Raw genomic sequence first — 17,943 nt, forward strand, 5'->3', positions numbered from 1 at the left:
CCCTGACCTCATGCAATATTACATAATCACCTATTTGAGTCGGACTCTCTGCACTCTAACCACTTCACCATATGGTTGTTATAAACCTAGAAACACAATGCCATATGACACATTCTCTGAATGCTAGACTTAGACATATTCTGGCCCTCTGTTACTGTGCTCTGCACATACCTGGTTAATCTGCAGATTAGTACTGGATTAACACAAGCTGATCTTTCTGGATTAGTGGTGCTAATCCTCAGTCCCATCTTGTCTTAGACCAGCTGTGTTGCTGCATGGATTAACAAAGTTAATCCAGTGGATCAGAGCATACTGATCCAAATCTCAGTGATGGATTAGTGTACTCTAAATCTGATCTCAAAACTGGCTTAAGTGTAGATAGATCATGGATCAATACATTCTAATCCTGATCTCAGAATTGGATTTAAAACTGGATTAACTGTACCAATCCAAATCTCTAATCCAAGATTACACTCACAGTTAATCCAATTCTGAGACCAGGATTTATCTACACTTAAGCCAGTTTTGAGATCAGATTTAGAGTACACTAATCCATCACTGAGATTTGGATCAGTATGCTCTGATCCACTGGATTAACTTTGTTAATCCATGCAGCAACACAGCTGGTCTAAGACAAGATGGGACTGAGGATTAGCACCACTAATCCAGAAAGATCAGCTTGTGTTAATCCAGTACTAATCTGCAGATTAACCAGGTATGTGCAGAGCACAGTAACAGAGGGCCAGAATATGTCTAAGTCTAGCATTCAGAGAATGTGTCATATGGCATTGTGTTTCTAGGTTTATAACAACCATATGGTGAAGTGGTTAGAGTGCAGAGAGTCCGACTCAAATAGGTGATTATGTAATATTGCATGAGGTCAGGGGTTCAATCCTGGCTGGTGCCATTTATTTTCTTAATCCACTTTAAATCATCAGTTAATCCAGTAGCCTCATCAGATTAGCTGGTATTAATCCACCCAGATTAGCCCAGGATTAATGACACTGATCCAAACTCTAAATCCAATTTGCTAATCCTGGATCAATACTGGATCACAGATTAGGAAGTACATTAGTGTACCAAGTTAATCTGACCTAAGGTACTTCTAAGTACCCTTGTTAATCCACTTTAACTGACATCACTGCTACGCGTTTCAGCAAGAAAATCGACGATGGATCATCTAGTCGTACTAACAAGACCTACAGGACATTGCAACGAGTTTACGGTCATGACGCCTGACATAAATGATTCGAGTCAAATTCCGAAGGAAGCCGCACTGAAAGACTCACTGATATTGACGTTGACAAAGGTCTTGTGCGGCAGCTCAGCCCGACGGCTCGTTCGTAGGCGCAGGGTCTAGCTGGTTGAGCCGACGAAGCAAACTGTCCATAGCGTTCTCGGCGTCGCTGAGCAACAGATCGCCTAATCTCGGCATGTCTTGCATCCGAGGGAGCACCTGGAAATCACTTTCCACAGACTGCCAACCAGTAGTGAAGTCGATTGGGTCTTCCTGGCCGTTACTAACCCTTCGCTTGATCTCGAACTTCGCCATTTGTAGCGCTTCCATCAGGATCGGCGAGGTACGGTTGCGACGCTTTGTGTCGGTCTCCGCACCGGCCGAGAAAGCATGTTCCGCCGGCACCGACAAAGACTGTGCCGACAGATAGTCGAGGGCAATGCGGTACAGGATCGGGTACGCGACCTGTGATCTCTGATGAAAAAGAAATTAGACAGCTGTGGTTTCACCTCAGGAATGTACTCACATGCCAGAACTTGAGAAGATCGACGTCCTCCCGCTCCGGTGGAGAGTGAAGGTAGGACTGAAATTCACGCTCAACGATTTTTTCCACAGGCTCGTCGTTTCCTTGTGCAGCTCTTTCACGAAAGTCGGTCTCCATTGCGCGGACCTCGTTACCAAGCGCATCAGCGACGGTGTAGTACGAGGGAGCCCCTGCTGCAGAGACTTGCGACGTCGACGCGCCAGACAGCTGAGATGTTGACTCGGCAGACGACGTGGACGTGGCCGGTCTGACATATTCGTAGTATTTGATCATCTGTAATAGTACATATGAGCATCAGCGATGTATTGACGACCTGACCGATGCTGCCATACTTACCATCCGACGTACGATCGCATATGCGTCGATGACCCACGATGCGCCCCAATTAGCGGCGATCCACGAGAAACGCATATGCGGGTGGAGAACTGTTCCGTGTGAGCAAGGTGCATGATTAGAATCTCAGAGACTTACACATCGCGATGATGTACACGGGACTGTCGTCCATAAACCTGTAGTATTTCTTCGCGCGATTCAGTCCTGCCTCGATGACACCCTTAAGATGGGGCTTCTTCTTGGAGAGTGCCTCCCACCCCGTCATCATTTTCTCGAGCGCCATGACCGATCCGGCCAGCATCGGCGACTTCTCCTTCGACATCATGGTTTGCATGACGTGCAGGGGCTGGAATAGGTATTAAGCACAACATAACGAGGGTCAATGAAATCACGCGACGTACCCTCAACAGTTCATAAAGATCCTCGATCAAGTACCACTCGTCGACGTTGGGGATCATTGGCGTGATGTCCGAGTTGCGCTCAAAGAGCCCAAAGGTATCCAGTGCCTACATAGAAGAAGGTAAATTCAATGGGAGCAGCATTATGTGAAAGTGCGTACCGGTCGTAGCTCAATGAAGCGGATGCACATCGCATAGGTAGAGTCCCACCGGGTGCGAGCGTCAAGGATGAATTCGCGGTCCGTAACCAATATGACCTGATTGGTTCGAGCATTCTTGAAGCTGCGTGTTTCATTTCCGTGTTGCAAGATCGTCTTGAATTTCATCTTGTTGAAATCTGAGTTCCGGAACTTCTTGGAGACGTCACGCATGAGCAGAATAACTGGGTGGTTAGATCTCGAGGCAGCGTAGTTAAACTCATTGGTCTCCAGATCGTCTCCTTGGAGGTCCTCGTCGGTGTCGATGTCATTCTCGCCATCGTTCTCATCCTCACCGTCCTCGTCGTCGCTCTCGTCGTGAGAAGGTGAGATGGTACCCTTCGAGAACGCACGGATGACGACCTGAGCACAAATATTGACCGTATGGGGGAAACAGCGGATATACCGCGAACGTGCGACGAAGTCGAGGTTGGGGCTGTCGAGCCTCATGTTGCGTTCCAAGCTGCTTAGGAATGTGAGATTGTTGGACGCATTGTCCATGGTAAAAAACCCGATCTATTCGATTGAGGTTGTCAGTGCTTAATACTTAAGAAAGAGAATCACTACCTTCTCGCAGGGGAGCTCCGCACGCTTGAAGAGGTTGATCATGAGGAGCGCGATGTTTTCGCCGGTGTGTCTTCCTCGCAGATAATGAAAGGCGAACAACGTGGACTCCATCGTGAGATACGACTCTCCATCGCCCTTGCGCAAGGCGAGCCAATGAGCCGTCACCCCGAGGTAACCCCGTCGACGCTGATCGCTCCAAATATCGGCCGTGAAGTTGATACGCCCCGGAGCGCTCTACCAAAATCAGTACGCCCCCAAGCATGAGCAGAGAGCAATCACACCAAAAGCTCCTTCTTGACGTCCTCGAAGAAGAGCTTCCATCGGTTGATGATTAGCTCCCGCAGTTTGGTGCGGTGAGGAATGTCTTTGTCGCGCAACTCAGAGCGCAGAACGAGCATGAGCGCCCGAAACTCCCTACTCTCGACGACATTCAAAGACTGAATGAAAGTCAGTCTCAACAGACGTGTAAAAGATGGCGTAGAACTCGCCTGATCGGTTCCAACTACGAAATCAACCAACGAGGATAGAAAAACGTCTTGAGTGAACTCCTGTCGAGTCGCTTCAAGAGTCGGGACGAGTGACGTGGCGGCTGTACCAGATGTGCCAGCCGCTGTGGACGTGTCCGGAGGCTGAGTACGGTCCGTGTTCAAGTATTGCCAGCCAGTCACTTCGCAGACGGTGTTGTATTCGTCCGGATGCACTTGTGTCAAGTGCCCTCGAAGCGCGCCACCACCTGTATTTGGCCCATACGCCACCATCAAAGAAAACTCGGCATTAGGGTCAGCGTACACGCGCTGCCTACTCAGTATCAGCATCACGTTCCGAGTCAGAACAATAGGGATGGGTGCTAGTAATACTTACATGCAAAGTCGACACCATTTCAGCATGATTCCTTGTTCCGTCTTATTTTTGTGATCGAAGAAATGGTTGATGTCGTGCGCGACCTGCTTTTTACCTTGTTTACTGACAGAACTTGGCCATCCGCCTGGTGGCGGGACTGCGATCGACGGCGGTGGCGCTACTGGCGTCACCGGCCTCGGGACATCGGCGGCACGATAGATAGTGCGGCGACCTGAGCGAGAGCCTGAGCTGTCCGTCGGTGCAGGTTGGTTTTGAAGACTAGTGGCAGTCGTTGGCGGGGCGTGCAAGCCACCAGGCACGCCGCCCTCCGCCCGGGCAACGTCCGGGAACGCTGCGTCAATCGCTACGGCTAATCAGAGTATGTACGGCATGAGTAAGGGGTTATGACTAACCTCTGTCCGAGATGTCGATTACCTCGCCGCCGGCGTGCAATGCTGCCTGGGAGGCAGGCATCTCTGCTCCCCTCTGGACGCGATTCGGAGGAGCCATTGCCAGCAGTAGGACGGACTACATTCCCTTTTGTATCATCAGAATATATTCGCTTTTTTTAATGATAAACTGGTTTGCTCACCGACAACTCGACTTCAGAGTGCGACTCGGACGAGGCTGATCATCGACTTCAGAGTGCGACTCGGACGAGTCGGACCGTCTGTGCAGGAAGGTAGCTGATCATCGACGCCGTTTCGGGCCATGATCGTTTCGCCTAATAGGATTCAAGGGGAGTAAGTGTTACTCGTGCGTGTTCAACGAATTCGAAGTGTCATGTCAGGGACTCACCGGCACTTTAACTCAACTGGTTCGCTCACCGACGACTCGACTTCAGAGTGCGACTCGGACGAGTCAGACCGTCTGTGCAGGAAGGTAGCTGATCATCGACACCGTTTTGGGCCATGATCACTTCGCCTAATAGGATTCAAGAGGGGTAAATATTACTCGTGCGTGTTTCAAAAACTTCGAAGTTCCAATGTCAAAGACTAACCGGCACTATAACTCTTCAGAAGGCATGCGTGCAACTTCCGATGCCCTGAGTCGTGCGTTCGAGGCTTCTCAGTGGAACCTCGCGCCACGATTAGTACGCCAGACCGAGATCTTGAAATTATAGCTCACCTTAGAGGAAAAATGCCGAAGCCGTTGTCGTGAGACCCAAGAGCTAGGAATGACTCTCGTGTCTAGTGATAAGGTCAGCAGTTAGTTACTTCTCCTTCTATGACTCAAGCTCACTAAAACTGGAGTGATGCGATTGGCGAGGTGAGCAGAAGTACCGCGCGGTGTGTTTCACTTCATGTTTGCGATATTAATGTGTTTGTCGACTTCTTCGACTTCTGAACGCGCTGAATTGGAAGGATGCTTTCTTGATGTTCTATTGCAGCCAAAGCCCGTGTAAGTCCTGCACCTTGCACACCACACGTACCGTTTCGGACCTCCGACATCCCTGACACAAACTCGCACGGAAGTGGCGGACGTGGAAGGCGATCTCTCAAAGATATAGAAAACAAGTTAGTTCAGTGGTCAGTCCTCTCGTGTCTCCCACATCGCGCACTCGACATGGGCTGCCTCATCTCTCATCTTCGGTGCAGTGCTGGTGAGTCGTTTGACGTTCCGAGAATCTGAGTCTTACTGAGCCGCCTCTGATCATCAAATTTATAGCCAGTGGCCACAAGCCCTATACTGCGGAGCAGTTGCAGCAGCTCCTGCCAAGCGAAGAAAGTTTGTCGAAGGGGATCGCGTGTCGCTCGCATGCCAGTGCCAGCGATCCGGCTGCATTTGCCAGCACCAACCTACTCGCAGAGAGTCTCGCGCTGCACGTAAGTTCTGAACATGTGTTCGTCTCACTCGTACTTGACTGATTGAATGCTTGCTTCGTGCACAATATGCACTTTCTTGAAGACCGTTGCTTACCTTCGCTCCAGCGGCTGGGGCTGGCGAAGGACCCGACTCGGACGCGCGCATCAGAGGGTTCATGCTGCGCGCGGGCCAGTCGAGATGATTATCGCGTTCACCGCCATCCTCCTGCGCGACTCACCCGTCCTACCGATGCGTCAAGCGACGATCCTACACGGCATTCGCTTGGCGTTGGAAGCGTTGCTTACCCAGCAAGACATCGACTGGGTCGACGTCCTGCCGCTTGCGGAACACGCTGTGCGCATCGCAGAGTCATTCGGATCCACGGACACCGAGGTGAGAGGGACATACCTATCAGTTCTCCTCTTCTGATTGAAACCACTACAGGATGGCGCCTCGAGTAGCTTGCCTTCCTTAGAAACCGTCAGTAGTACATAAGGCTGCGAGCATACCGGTGTACGTCTTGGTGTACAATATCTTACCTATCATCGTCACGAGTCATTGCCTCTCGTCGCCTGCAGCGCACCAAGTGCCCATCCGATGATCAAGAGTGGTTCATTGGTATCACCCGAATCCGCATCTATTCTGAAAAATAACTCAATGTTCGCGGAATGAAGTCTCCGTGCCTCGTGTGACTGACCGCCCCGCACGCTCCCTGCATATCGCGCCTGCCCGCTCCCTGCATATCGCGCCTGCCCGCTCCCTGCGTACCGCGCACCCGCGCACCCTGCGTACCGCACTCACGCCTGTTCACGCCTTCGTCTCGCTCGCACGCGCCCGCCGCTCGCCAACATTGCTGAGTCTTAGCTGTTGTGCTTCAGTTCTTCGCCTTGGGTTTCTTGCCTTGATTTGCGGCTTTGACGACTTCTGTAGGCATTGACAGAACGTGAGTGCTACGAGCACCTGCCAAGTCCTGTCATACACAAACTGGAACGCACGCATGATTGCCTTGATATCGGGGAAATTGAGAGCCTCGCGTGGCTTGCGTGTACGTTCCTCAGGCCTAGCTACTACTACCGGTTCCTGCTTAGTCAGTATATGCAAACTCGCACTGCCTACGCACTTTGCGATGCCGCGGTCTTACAAAGCGAGGGCGAGGGCGTCCAGACTGGCTTCACCCAGTACTTCAGGTGTCTGCACAATCGGAGAGTCAGAGTGGTGAGTGCTACTAGTAGTAAATGGAGATGTAGTCTCGTGTACGTGAAGCTATAATGAGCATTTGAAAATGCGCACGGGTCCCGCACCAATCAGCCTGATGGGCGGATGGGTGGACAGGAACGAGCGGGCGACCCGGAGTTAATGGTCAGCAAATGCGTTAGCGAGACGTGTGCGCTGATGAGTGAGAAGACGCGTGGGCGGATGAGTGGGCAGGTCGGAATCTGACGTGTTCAAGATGCCCTAGGTCAGGCTGTACATTGCACGGACTCAGTCTTGTACGCGGGCCAGCTAGCACTTACCTGTACATATATTCATGCTGTTGACATTCGCTAAGGCTAAGTCCTTGGCAGTGACGCAGTTTCCCGAAACATGCAGAGGGCGAGAGTGGTTGTGGCAGCTCAGCACATTGCCCAGTGAGCGTGTTTCAATGGAACTCACCATCAAAGGCCACTGCACGTTTGACCGCCGAGACCCTTGCGAGACCCTTGCGAGTGCTGACGGAGCGGACAATGAAGGAGGCAATGATCAAGATGAAATCCGGGAGCAAGAGCGAGACAACCGCACGGATTAGGTACAGGCGACCTGAGATGACATCTGGTGAGCGTTGAGTCTGACACATCATAGCGAGGGTGCGCCTTCGCATTCGGCACCTTGGCTCGTTGACGTCGGTGGTGATCTCTGATCTGAACATATAGGTGAGTAGAGCTGACGAGCGAGCACCTGTGTAGCGAGTGAGTACGTAGATGCACCGGAAGTTCGAGGTCACTAATAGTCACTGGGCGTGGGAGTCCAGTGCTCAGCGCTCAGCGTTCATCTACGACTACGAACCGTGGGTCGCTCATACGTTCGCTAATAATACGTCGGGCAACCTCCTATATACCCACCGCAGTCGCATAAGAACTGTCATTCGTTCCCCCCCCCCTCCCCCCTGTACAATATCAGTTCCTTCAGTGAGTGGCTTGTATCCTTTATTATTGCGGTGCTCACGTTTCATCACTGTAGTCATGTCCATTAGCCTTGTTCGCACACGCATTGGAGGCAGGTTCCGGCTGAAGACCAGGATCGGATCCGGGTCGTTTGGTACGTGGCATACCATACTGAATCTCGTTTTGCTCATGCAGTCCTCAGGTGAGGTATACGAGGCCGTCGACATCATTGAGATGGTCGATGTAGCGATTAAACTCGAGCGCGTCGATCGTACACGATCAAGCCTGGAGCACGAGGTTACCGTCTACAAAAACCTAGGAAGGATGGTCGGTATCCCTCGTGCTCGTTGGTTTGGGGCCGAGGACGGATACGACGTCCTCGTCTTGGATCTTCTAGGACCATCACTTGCCTCATCGCCTCCAGGCGGTGAGCCTGTGTTCGGCCTTCAAGCTGCTTTGGTGTTTGGCAATCAAATGGTGCGTAGTCTCTTCTGCGACGTTGGCATAAACTCACATAGGATGTTTCAGCTCGCAATCCTAGAACGACTGCACGCCCGTGACTACATCCACAGAGACATCAAGCCTTCGAACTTCCTCTTTGGCCCTGAACCGTTGTCACAGAAGGTCTTCCTCGTCGACTTCGGCCTCGCAAAGCAATATCGAGACCCCATCCAGCATTTACACATTCCTTACCGCGACGGCTTACAACTCACCGGAACTGCTCTCTGGGCGTCCGTCAACGTTCACGTTGGCATTGCACACTCGCGTCGTGATGATTTGGAGTCGCTCGCATATGTTATTATTTATCTTCTCCGCGGATACCTCCCTTGGCAAGACCTCGCGACTGACGACATCTTTCACCGAAAACAGTCGCTGTCTCCTGCGCTCTTTGCCACGATCTTCCCCTCGAACTCACCACATTCGTCACATACATCCGTAGTCTCCCATTCACGGGAGACCCCGACTATCTTTATCTGCACCATCTTCTTCAAAGCGCTACCGAACGAGTCGGCTCTGAGCCGGCGTGCATCGGCCGACCGTACAATGGCAAGGGGACTTGCAGGCCACTGCCTAGTGAAGGTGAGTATTAATCGAAGTTCGAAACAATGATTACTGATGTTCCATGTCTGTGTGATAGGTTCTGGCTATGGTTTTGGCAAGAAGCAGGCCGGCGTTGTGTAGGTTGATGTTTTGTGTACCTGTAGGCCGTACTTTATTGTTAGTATGCCAATGTTGTATCATCACGCGCTATACCCTTCGCCGTCGTGTCTGTCCCCGTGTGTCAAGTACTTACTTACGGTAGCACTGCGCGATGCTTGCATCGTAACGCTCACGTTCTCGCCCGCTCCGAATGCATGTTGTAATTTCATTGCAGCGACGATGGTCGTTGCATTCATTCACGCATATCATCGCTCACCCTCACGTCTTTTCACTCGCCCTCACGTCTTTTCGCTCGCCCTCGCGTCTTTTCACTCGCCCGTGCGTCGCCACCGTCTTGGTCAGGATTTCGGGACTGCTTCATTTGAGTCGCATTTTGATTTAATTTTAGATACACTGTTCTACGGTCGAAGAGCTCCTATTGTTCATTATAGCCTACTAGAATACATTGTAACGTCGTTCGCACAAAGACTATGGCTACCGACAGAGTACACCCTCACGAACCGGCATCTATGGTGAGTACTCTACCCGGGTTCACCGCCAGTGTCGGTGGTGAACCATGGGTGACATATGGGCTTGTCGCCGTGCACACACCCGCGCCCGCCGTCCGCTCCATGTGACCTCTGCAGTTCGCTCAGCCTCATGCCACTTGCCCACTCGCCCTCGCTGATGTCTGCTCGCCATCCGCTGGTCGGCTGTGTTTGCACGCGGGGCATTTGCCCTGCGTGTTTGCAATCGCCGTGCGTGACGTGCTGTGCGCCTGGCACCGCCGCGCCCGCTGTCTACTTGCCCTCGTACATGGATGGTCCGTTCGGTAGGTCGTGCTTCCGTGGCCGGGTCTTTGCCCTGCGTGCTTGCGGTCGCCGAGGTTGCACCTTTCGTGCTCCGTGCCTCGTGCCCACTGTCCGCTCGCTGCCGCCAATCCCTGCCGCCAATCCCTGCCAGCCGCTCGTCGTGTGCCAGCGCTATGTCCACAAATAAATCGTGAGTTACTCACCGTGCATGGAATCGGGCGGCCCACCGTTCGTCGAGGCTGGCCCGATGATCGTGACGACATGCGAGACGCACTGCAGAAATAATAGCATTAGGAGGGCTGCGACGAGCTGAAGGAATGATGGCACTGAACTGTGACCGTACCTGTACCCGCCCCACTACCCCGCCGCAGCGGGTACGGGTGCAGCGCGGGTCAACGGGTATGAAGGATCACGCACCAGTCTGCGCGGGCGAGCCGGACGAGGGGGATGAGAGGGACGAGAGGGACGACGGACGATCGAGATTGACGAACGTGAGGGTGAGAGTGACAACAGAGAGAGGGCAAGGGCGAGCGTGCGAGGAAGAAGGAGGCCCAAATTGGGCGCCAGTGCGGTATGCAGGGGGCGAGTGCGGTATCGTGTGCAGTACGCAGGAAGCAGGTGGGCCGGCGGGCGCGGTAAGCAGAAAGTGGGCCGGCGGGCGTGGTTTGCAGATGCAGGCAATGGGCACACTATAGATGTGTTGTTCTACTGGCGGCGAGTGCATTACAGGAGTATCGGTGTGGCGAACACCTCGACGTGAGCTAACAGAGTACCGCCATTTGATAATTGATTATAATTCGATTTAAATTACTCAAAGACCAGCTCAGAGCTGGCTCAGAGCCACGAGCCCAAACTGATTTCGGTGCCTAGCCTGCGAGTTGACTTGCTGACTAAGCTAGACAATGTTATTCTAAGTTGAGTTATTGGCTTATAAGCTATGCTTGTGGCTTAGCGAGCTGCAGCAACACTAACTACCTCAAATGATGATTTGCCGTCGTGGAGTGTCATACTGTGGTAAGCCCCGCCCAACGAGGGCTCTCATGCGCCTCCCGTCAGGTTGATGTATATGTGCTCACAGACTTCCGTCTCGATGCTCGACGACGTGAAGGGCTTGCGTGGGTGCTTTCCTTTAATGCAGTCTTCGCATTTCCCGAGAGGCATTCCTCCGACCACTTCCATGCCCGTCACCACTCTGGATCTAGCCATCTCCATCACCGTGCGCTTGCTGGCATGCCCAAACCGGCGGTGCCAGGTGTGGACGTCGGCTGCTTTCGCGTTTGTCAGGGATGCCAGAGCGTTTGACTCCCCCGGGGTCGTGATCACATTCGGGATCAACTGTCCATCGACGCGGGTCAAGACGACCTCATAAAGGTTCCCGGACGTCATCCTCCCGACGAGGATAGGATCTCCTCCGCCTTGGCCTACGATGCGCATCTCCCCACCCTTGATCACAATGTCACAACCACTGCCGTCAATCCGTGATATGGATATGAGGTTCGCGGCCAGTTCTGGTACGTGTAGTGATGCTCATGGCCGGGCTGGAAAGCCCAAGCCCGGCCCAACCCGGCCCAGCCGAGCCCTTAATAGCCCGGCCCAAGCTGTCTTAGGCCGGTAGAAAGGGCCCGGCTTTCAAACGTTAAAGCCTGAGCCCGGCCCCCTAGACCCGGGCTTATTGTACCAAATATGGTGTGATGAGTCAGCAGCAAAGTGGCGCAGCAGACCGCGCGATGCGCGGCCCCAGCTCGTCGGACGTCCCAAGCCCTTTCGTACGCCTGAACGCTTTGCAGGCTTGCGGTATCGCCAGCACCACGCGGTCCCCGACTTCGATTCCCCGACTCATCTTGCTCGCCGATGCCACTAATGCAGCGCGAGATTGGCGATCACTCAGTCCGAGTCCGAGGCGCACTCATCATTCTTGACTGGCCGCCGTCCGAGACTCCGAGTCGAGTATGCACCATTGCACGGCTTGAAGAACGCCCTCATGAGACGTGTAGGCTTGAGTTCGTAGCTAAGTACCCGAGCTGTGTTGTAGTTCGTGTTGATCTTCTGTTGAACACGAGACTACGATTGCATTATTTATGCAGCTAGAAACATATGTCCGCCGCCTTGTGCCTGTTACGGGGTGTGCAACCGTGAATGATATCGCATCACGGTTGCACGGAACTGTCTCTATGAGCCATAGGTCGCGCTACGTGGTGTTCGCTGAACTGGTGAGCCCGAGTTTTAAATCTGGCAAGCACAGAGGGCTCTCACTCCAGAGTTCCCCGTCTTCTGCCACTGCGACGATTGTTCCGCCATGAGTCGCGGTGACAGCGGAATGCCACGACAATGGCTGCCTGCGACTCGCCGGCCGCACCGGCCGTATCTTGCCCCAAGTACACCTGATGCTATAGCCTTCCGATTCCCATCCTGGCTGGCTGCGTGTATCACGATCTCTGTTCTGCCCCTCGTCGTCCTCTTCTATGCTTTCCACCACATTCTAATGATTGCACGGAGCCAGCCTGGCACCGAACATGGTACTGCTCTGACGTTTACAGTGATGTACATGTACATCCTCTCGGCCATCTTCGTCTACGGTGAGTGGCCTGTTGCCTGATTGAGTCATGTGGGCACTTGACTTACATGCTGCGGACACAGTGTCTTGTCGCTTCCCGGTGTGGATCGCTCTGGATCGTCTCCTACCATCGTTGAGACGGGTGGTGTACCATCGCTCACACGTGTCGAACATGCGTTCCGACGATTTCGGCCGGGTCTTACGCTCGCACCCTTACACGATATTTGTCATGGGAACAGTCTCGACATCAGGGGTCGCCGGAACTCAAGGACCGAAGACCATACCCTTGCGTACGTTTTTGTGATAATTTCGGACCATTATATTTGCTTGATGCATTTTGTACAGTTGTGTCGGATGAGAACACGATCGGTGACGTCTGGCTTGCACTTCGCTGCCATGGACTTATACCATCCACCTTCGACTCAACACACTACATCACTGGATCAGGGCGACATCGTTTAGCAACACTTGCGCACCATCAAACCCTCGGGAGTCTCGGACTACGAACCATGTCCCATCTGACTGTCCGACTCCGTCTTCGTGCAGGAGGAGGTAGGTTATATCTCTGCTGGTGTCGTAATCCCACTAATGCTGCTATAGATGACCCTGACCCTGGCAATACAGAAGACAGCCGAACACGGCGTGCCTGCCGACCCAGTGCCCGAGTGAGAGACCCTGACAATGCGGAACAGCCTACAACACGCGGGGTGCGGCCGGATGCAAACAGACGTGAGCCATCCGAGAGCGAGATCGTGAAGGGGAAGGGGAAAGACAATGGTAAGTCGTAACAAAACTGTCTGCAATGCAGGCATTTGATAGCATTCCCGTGCCGCAGGAACCCAGTCATCCACAAGTGGACGGGTCTCGCCAGCTGTCATTGATGTTGATGGCGATGACTCCGACTCTCCACGCGCCCCGGGCCTCGACAGGCGGCTGGGAAGCGCACAATGAGAGTGGACAGCTCCGACTCAGACGACAATGGCTCTGAAGGTCAGACAAGTGCTCCACGGCCGCGGAAGCGAGGTATGTTGTCTGCACATGCATCATGCCACATACGTCTCATGTGTGGATGACCCATGTCCAGTTCGTCGTGTCGTGGCAAGTGAGGGATCCCAGAACCCCCAAACAACGAGCACGATGATGTGGATGCTGTGAATGAAGATGGCATCCTCAAGGACCTCGATCACATCAAACCGGTCACAGTCGCTGCCAAGCCAACTAGAGCAGACAAGACGGCCGATGTCAATGCGTTCTTCGGAAAGGCCTACGATCGCAAGAACCCAAGGATGGCCGGGTTCAGAAGGTTCGCGACTGCGAACCGTGCAAGTAAGCATGATTTGACGTGTGACCATTGCTAGTAGATCTGACACTCATCTGTTCATCAGATCGAAGCGAATCAGTGACTATACATTCGTACAAGATGTGTCTACATTGCGGCGACACCTGGCAGCACACCATAAGGTAAAGTCGAGACACCTATCGTGCTATATATGCGAAGATAATAGGCCAATTCGCTGACACTTGTTCAAGGGCAAATACTATCATGGTGCGACAAACACAAATACGAGTCAAAGCTTGAGGACGACATCAAAGCACGAGCAGCTGCAGCTGCAGCCGAGTCGGAGTCGCAGAAACAGACGACACTCGATGGCCATGTGCACAGCGGGCCCCCCGTCGATCCTGTCATTCCATACTCAGATAGCGCGTTCAAAAGTGCTGCGATTGAGTGGCTTGTTGCTACCGATCAAGTACGTACCATACGCCTCTCGTGACTGGCACACGGACCTATTCTAATGCATACTTCACAGCCTATTGGCGCGTTCGAGCATCCCGCCTTTATCAACATGATAAATATCGCTTCCCGTGCCAAAGGCGCGGTCACGCTGCCGAAACGTTCAGCTACTCGACAGGAAATCTTAGCTCAGTTCCATCAGTATCTTCGGACTTGAAGAAACGGTTCACGGTGCGTCGTGTCTCTGTTTGTGGTTTGGCTATTAGTACTGAGTCTGACGTGTTTGTACAGGGGAAGACTGTGCTCGGGCGGATCTGCTTGACGTGTGATGCGTGGCAAGCGAGCAAGTCGACGGCTACTTCGCGGTGACGCTCATTGGGTTGAAGACGGTCCACCAACGATTGGACACTCGAATCGGCCCTTATAGGCTTTGTTCGCATGAACGAGTCGCACAGCGGCAAACGGCTTGGTCAGGCTTTGTTCAAGGTTGCGACAAGGGTAGGGATTGCAGAACGAGTATGTACAATTTCATTCGAGAGAGCTGGATGTCCACTGACCACTATGTCATGCAGATCTTCATGGTGACGTGCGACAACGCAAGTTCGAACCTCAGGATGATGAAGGAGTTCGCCTTGGTTCTCAGAAGAACCACCCTGGGTCGAAGTTCGATCCTGCACGGCGTCGTATCGGTTGCCTCGCACACATCATCAACCTTGCGACACAAGCCGTGATCGCACGTCACAGCAAGTCCCCGCATTATGACCCGCATAAGCCCGAGGAGCACATTCCGGAGATGACGGCAGCAGTACGTGATGAGATTGGACTCGTCCGAGCTGTGTCCGTGAAAGTACGCAGTAAATCTGGTTACAGGGGAGCAAAACTGACCTCGATTGCAGGAGCGTTCATCAAGTCAGAGGAAACAACATTTCCGCGATATCCAGGCACACACAGGCATCGAACCGACGAGTATTAAAACACTTGTCGTCGACATGAAGGTACGGTGGTCCTCGACATATGTCATGCTTAACCGAGCATACATCCTGCGTACGGTGAGTCATGCTCCGAAATCAACTCGTCATCTATTCATGAATAGTTATAGCACATCCGGCAATTCATGACAGAACTCTCGCGCAAAACGTCTGATGCTCTCACCGCATCAAAGCTCCTTGCACTCATCCCGACTTCTGCGGAGTGGCGCGCATCAAGACATTCCAGCGGATTCTGCGTGTAAGTTGGAAAGGCCTGTGTCTCTGCATCACGAGTCGTCTTGCTCAACGGTCGCGGTCACCTTAGATCGCAGACAACTGCCAGCAGCGCTTCTCGTCCGAGCAGAGCCCATCCCTCCATCTAGCACTACCAGCACTCGAAGACTTACATGCCCAATGGTCGGCACTCCTCGTGAACGCAAACTACGAGTTCTTCTGGCCTGCCATTCAGGCTGGACTCGCCAAAGTCGCTGAATACTACGACAAGACGGTGACAATGATGCTTATGTGATGTCGATTGGTGCGTGTTCGTACTTGATTGCAAAATGTGGACTGATCTGATTTTTGCAGTACTCGAGCCTTCAAAGCGTCTCGCCCACTTCAAGCAACACTGGAAAGATGAGCCCGAGCTCTGTGAGGCAGCCGAGGAGCTAACGAAAGACCTCGTAAGTAGCTGTGTACTAGTGTCTTCAATTCACGTCGAATTGCTGATGTCCTGTTTAGTTCAAGGCACGTTACGAGCAGATTCAAGCAGGTTTGCAGGAGCGAAGTTCTTCGGCTTCGACCGCCGCAAGGAAGCCTTCGGCACGAGCACATCCAACTAGCATTGTGGAACTGTCCGACGACGAGGATGACTCGCCGGTGTCTCCGGGGAACCGGTCAAGCCATGTCGAGCGCGAGACTTGGGAGAACAAATTCAAGCGCTATATCGACCTACAGGAAAAGATTCCTGAAGGGACATCTATTGTACGATGGTGGGGAGTAAGTATCTTATGTCTTTGTCTTTGTTCATCGACTGTACTGATGTGACTCCAATAGTTGAATGCGCATCGATTTCCGACTTGGGCGGCATTAGCATCAGTAAAACATGAAATCTGTCTGACAGCCCTGTCAGGGGGTTCAGAAGCCTTCAGAAGCCTTCAGATTGCTTCAGATTGCTTCAGATCTCCAGCCCTCATGACCTCGAATTTTTTCGATGTTACCTCGTCAGACAGGATCCTCAGGATGCTCAGACAGCCTGTCAGACAGCCCAGCTCATCAGCCAGATCAGCCAGTACATACAAAATTGATTTAATTCACGTATATTGGGTTCTATGGGCTGCTACTACTGTACAAAAGACCACCCGCAAATCCTTATGTGCCGTATGCATGTGCGAGCTACTGCCCAGTGAGCCCGCACCTGTGTCGGCCTTGCACGTGGCGGGTTCGCTCCCGCTCGTTGTGTTCGTACTCGGGGGCCTGGGTCCTTCTCGGGCTCACCGCTGGCTCGACGTCCTCGCCCGATCCCCCACTCTCGAGCACCCCAGCCTCCACTGTTCTGGCCCCCGCCGCCCCCTGGCACCCATCCGACGGCCCCGTCCACCTCCCCAGGCTCCACGACCTGAAGCTCGCGGACCTCAATGTCAGCTACACGTGCACCCTCCTCTGCGCCCTCGTCGCCCCTGCCGTCCGCAAGTTCCACCTCGAGCCCGGCTTCATGGACAGCCCATAGGACTACACGCCCTGCATCAACATGCTCGTCACCGCGCCCGACCCCACCGCGTGCCCCGCCGTGCCCGACCCCGCCACGCTCTACGAACCGCCCGCCACGGGCGCAGGCGACGCAGGCCCAGGGAAAGCGAGGGAGCGCCCGATGTTCCCTCAGCTCGAGGACTTCACCGTCGCGTCGCTTGCGAGCTGGCACACGCTCCTGCGCGCCGCGCCGCGTGTGCGCGCGCTCGTGCTCCACTGTGACACGATGGGCGATGGCACATTTGACATCCTCGGGAGCGCGGCCCCGCCTTTCCCGCTGTCACCGTCTACAATGCCGGGCGCGTGTACATGTACATGCTGCCGTATGACGGGCCACGCGTCGCAGTGGGGCACAGCGGGCGTCCCGGGAATCCGAGAAGCGTGAACGGGGTAGTGGGGACGCTGGACCCAGAGCTCTTGCCGCAGATGAGGACGCTGAGGGTGGCGAGCGTGTCGGGGGCGGCGCTGCATGCGTGTTACCTTGCGCGGCGGTGGACGGGGCGGCCGCTCCGGCGGATGTATGTGCGGGAGCGCAACCGCGACCGGGATATGGAGAGAAGGTGGAGCCTGCGGAGGCGAGGGCGAGGGCGGAGAGGACGGTTAGGGAGGGGGATGGGAAAGATGGGGAGGGTGAGACTATACGGACCTGCGAGCACTGAGCCTGCGAAGGCAGACTTGATGGTGGTAAACGGACTCAGAAGGAGGCGGCGCACTTACCTGACTCGCTGGCCCTGCTGGCCGCAGCCCCCTTTCTTCCCTACATGCTAATCCCTTCGCGAGCCTCCAGCGATGCTCTTGGCGCGTCGCGGGGGCTCGTCACGGTCGGGTACAGCGCGATCCTGGGCCGTGCAGTGGTCCGGTGCCCACGCGGTTTCTCGCGGACGGATCCGCCTTGTATACTGGAGGTCGGCGGCGGGTGATCGAA

General features: G+C 53.9%; 5 protein-coding genes across 5 annotated transcripts; 4 read left to right on the forward strand and 1 right to left on the reverse strand.

The window, feature by feature from the left end:
* Nucleotides 1-3,420: 3,420 nt before the first annotated feature.
* On the reverse strand, nucleotides 3,421-3,677 carry B0H18DRAFT_826411 (uncharacterized protein; the record flags this gene model as incomplete). The annotated part of the gene is made up of 2 exons (XM_048039353.1): nucleotides 3,421-3,508; nucleotides 3,556-3,677. Coding segments are annotated over 2 exons (210 nt in total), but the record flags the coding sequence as incomplete, so codon positions are not given.
* Nucleotides 3,678-4,899: 1,222 nt separating this feature from the next.
* B0H18DRAFT_961220 (uncharacterized protein) lies at nucleotides 4,900-7,708 on the forward strand (the record flags this gene model as incomplete). The annotated part of the gene is made up of 13 exons (XM_048043038.1): nucleotides 4,900-4,998; nucleotides 5,048-5,209; nucleotides 5,240-5,317; nucleotides 5,354-5,385; nucleotides 5,507-5,517; nucleotides 5,785-5,942; nucleotides 6,025-6,315; nucleotides 6,367-6,402; nucleotides 6,501-6,540; nucleotides 6,597-6,799; nucleotides 6,853-7,137; nucleotides 7,231-7,350; nucleotides 7,472-7,708. 13 exons carry the CDS (start codon nucleotides 4,900-4,902, stop codon nucleotides 7,706-7,708), a joined length of 1,752 nt encoding a protein of 583 aa, XP_047885365.1.
* A 433-nt stretch (nucleotides 7,709-8,141) lies between these two features.
* Nucleotides 8,142-9,245, forward strand: B0H18DRAFT_1127407 (kinase-like domain-containing protein; the record flags this gene model as incomplete). The annotated part of the gene is made up of 5 exons (XM_048035279.1): nucleotides 8,142-8,217; nucleotides 8,266-8,540; nucleotides 8,592-9,070; nucleotides 9,127-9,143; nucleotides 9,202-9,245. The coding sequence occupies 5 exons, from the start codon at nucleotides 8,142-8,144 to the stop codon at nucleotides 9,243-9,245; spliced, it is 891 nt and encodes a 296-aa protein (XP_047885366.1).
* Nucleotides 9,246-13,982: 4,737 nt separating this feature from the next.
* B0H18DRAFT_890420 (uncharacterized protein) lies at nucleotides 13,983-14,518 on the forward strand (the record flags this gene model as incomplete). Its single annotated transcript, XM_048041302.1, has 3 exons — nucleotides 13,983-14,030; nucleotides 14,075-14,317; nucleotides 14,378-14,518. Coding segments are annotated over 3 exons (432 nt in total), but the record flags the coding sequence as incomplete, so codon positions are not given.
* Nucleotides 14,519-16,587: 2,069 nt separating this feature from the next.
* Nucleotides 16,588-17,329, forward strand: B0H18DRAFT_1055045 (uncharacterized protein; the record flags this gene model as incomplete). Its single annotated transcript, XM_048031038.1, has 5 exons — nucleotides 16,588-16,778; nucleotides 16,814-16,863; nucleotides 16,894-16,961; nucleotides 16,992-17,141; nucleotides 17,277-17,329. Coding segments are annotated over exons 1-5 (444 nt in total), but the record flags the coding sequence as incomplete, so codon positions are not given.
* Nucleotides 17,330-17,943: the final 614 nt, after the last annotated feature.

The sequence above is a fragment of the Fomitopsis serialis genome, assembly GCF_022376445.1.
Source record: "Fomitopsis serialis strain Sig1Antser10 chromosome Unknown B0H18scaffold_250, whole genome shotgun sequence".
Classification (NCBI taxonomy): domain Eukaryota; kingdom Fungi; phylum Basidiomycota; class Agaricomycetes; order Polyporales; family Fomitopsidaceae; genus Fomitopsis; species Fomitopsis serialis.